Source organism: Penaeus monodon, chromosome 27, assembly GCF_015228065.2.
Source record: "Penaeus monodon isolate SGIC_2016 chromosome 27, NSTDA_Pmon_1, whole genome shotgun sequence".
In the NCBI taxonomy this organism is placed as follows: domain Eukaryota; kingdom Metazoa; phylum Arthropoda; class Malacostraca; order Decapoda; family Penaeidae; genus Penaeus; species Penaeus monodon.
In genome coordinates, this window is record NC_051412.1 from 17612201 (window position 1) to 17614725 (window position 2525).

Below are 2525 nucleotides of genomic sequence, written 5' to 3' on the forward strand. Positions count from 1 at the left end.
CTTATTCTCGTGAGTACATTGCACAAAAATTAAGCTGTACATAACTACTGTTTGGGATTACATAATGATATGGCAAAGGGCGATTACTACTGTATTTTTTCAACAATTCGAATCCTTGATTCAAGCTTTACACAAATATTCGTAGCTCACCTGTAAAGGAGTGTAGTAATAATATAAAGTAAATATCCGTTTCTTTCATCTTACGAGATGCTTGGAAAATAAGTAGAGAATACAACTACTCGATGAGTCGACGTTTAAGGACTAGAAAAATAGGAGAAAAAATTGTAATGGAAAAGAAATGGAATCGAGATGTTCCCTAAATGTTTTTTTTCGCATTCCTCCCCATGAGTCTCATTCCTGCATTTCGATTTGCTTCGTCAAGTATGCAAATGAAGAGTTCCTCATTAATGGGGGGTGGGGTGGGGGGTCTCTTGCAGCTCATCCACCCCCCTCGGGAGCCGCTCTTCATTCATTTTTTTCTGTGATGCTGTTTATTACGCCGCCGTTGTCAACACGTCGCAACCTGTTTTGAAAACGTGGCGAGAAGTATAAAGGAATTTGTTCTCTAATCTCTCATAATTCGATAGGGAATGATATGTCACTTTTCTATCCACTTTACGATTAGGTTCGCATTTTCTTTAGTAAGTTAAATAAACCAAAGTTCAAGCACTGCAGTTAATTCAAAGTTCTTGCACTTCCCTGAGGAAACCTTTACAGTATTTGGAACTGTAGTGAAAATAACAGTTTTAATAATCATCATCTGTCATAACGATTTGCCTGTCAATTCCTAATATTTCGGAATAAACAATCATTAATCCAATGAGTATTTTTTTTCTATATATATAAATAAACGATAGAGGTTAAGAAACTTTCTCCAGGCAAAATCAGAGCCATTCGACTGTCTGTTTTTGAGATCATGTTTGTAACATCGTTAAGAGCTATAGATACAAGAATACACAGACACGAGCAATGAGATTCAAGTACAAGATTGTTGCAAGAAAAAAAAATAATTCACATGAATAAATAAACGTTTAATCAGAACGTTATACCATGAAGGGGATAATAAATATGTCTGTGTAACAAAGGAAGCATACATACATACGTTAGTGGCTGGAAACCTTGAAGCACATACAAGTAGTTCATTCATAAAGTGGGAATATGTGTTCCTCCAGCCAGTTTTAACTATTTCCTTCTATTGACAATGGAAGATCAATATTTATTTTGACCACTTGTGCGTGTACGTTAACGTGAAAGGCAATCATGATTTACTGTTTAACTTTATATCTCTCGGGATTCTTGAGCACACAGATGATAATGTAACAATCACACTGTTTAATCTGCGTCTGTTTTTGCTTCCATGAGGAACACGATCCGTATGATAGAGAACAGGATTTCGCATCAGCGTTTAACATTCGTGTTCTTGTTCCTGTTCCGGGTTGGTGAGTGTGTGCGGGTAACTCGGGCTCTTGACATAAGTAGACAGCGTGCGTATGGAGCAAGGGGTCGCCACAGCTGATGCCGTCGGCCCTCCGTAGGGTCCAGGCATGTTGTCAGACATCGAGTGTGACCTGACGTGACGGTGATCAAAGTTGTAGTCACATTTTAAAATCTTGATGAACGCAGCTTTAAATGTTCGATTGAAGATTGTGTAAATGATTGGGTTAATTGTGGAGGAGACGTAGCCGAGCCACAAACACACGTTAGCGAGGTGGTCCGAGACCTGACAAGTGGGGCACGCGGCAAAGTAGATGTTGAGGATGAAGAAGGGAGTCCAGCAGATGACGAAGGCGAAGAATACGAGTCCTAAGACTTTGGAGGCCTTTTGCTCGTTGGCCACGGCGTTGGCAGCCAGGGCGTCTCTCTTCCTCGACGGCAAGAAGCGGAGGTGCCACGCGGCCGTCCCCACCAGCTGTAGCCGGAGAGCTTTCAACTTAAAGTTCCTCGTCTCTCGGGCGATGGACTCGGGCGTCTGCGTGGCCTGCTCGCACTTGTGGATGTTCGAGAACTCGTAGTGGCCCGTGTGGCCGTTGGAGTAGGTCCCTCGATAGGACGACCTCGGGGTGAACGTGAACGAGTGCGGCGGCTGCTGCGGCTTGCGACGAACGGACCGATATCGACCCATCGTCCGGGCCTTCCCTGCCGGGGCGTCGCTTGCGAACTTCGCTTTCTTCCTCAGCAGGTGAACGGTGAGGGCGTAGCTCACGACCATGATCACCATGGGGATGTAGAAGGCGCAGAGGGAACCGAAGATGAAGAACGCCTGGTTGTTGATGGCGCAGACGTCCTCGGTGGGCATGATGTTCGCCGTGTCCACGATGCCCAACACGGTGATGAAGGACGTGATGAGCATCGCCAAGAGCCACACCAGGACCACTTTCACGGCCACCGTCTGGAAGGCAATCGGCGGAGAGTTTGTTACTTACCATACACGTACATTTAACTCCGACACCCAATCACAGACAAACAGTCACAGAGACAAACACACTCTTAAAACACACGAGAATAAACACAGATCCACGAAAAAT

General features: G+C 44.5%; 1 protein-coding gene across 1 annotated transcript in view; it reads right to left on the reverse strand.

The window, feature by feature from the left end:
* Positions 1 to 1018: 1018 nt before the first annotated feature.
* LOC119590636 (5-hydroxytryptamine receptor 2A-like) overlaps positions 1019 to 2525 on the reverse strand; it is an 8322-nt gene continuing 6815 nt past the window's right edge. Inside the window, exon 3 of the mRNA XM_037939315.1 lies at positions 1019 to 2389. Within this exon, the coding sequence (XP_037795243.1) occupies positions 1406 to 2389 (984 nt within the window). The 3' untranslated portion in view covers positions 1019 to 1405. The remainder of the gene's footprint in view (positions 2390 to 2525) is intronic.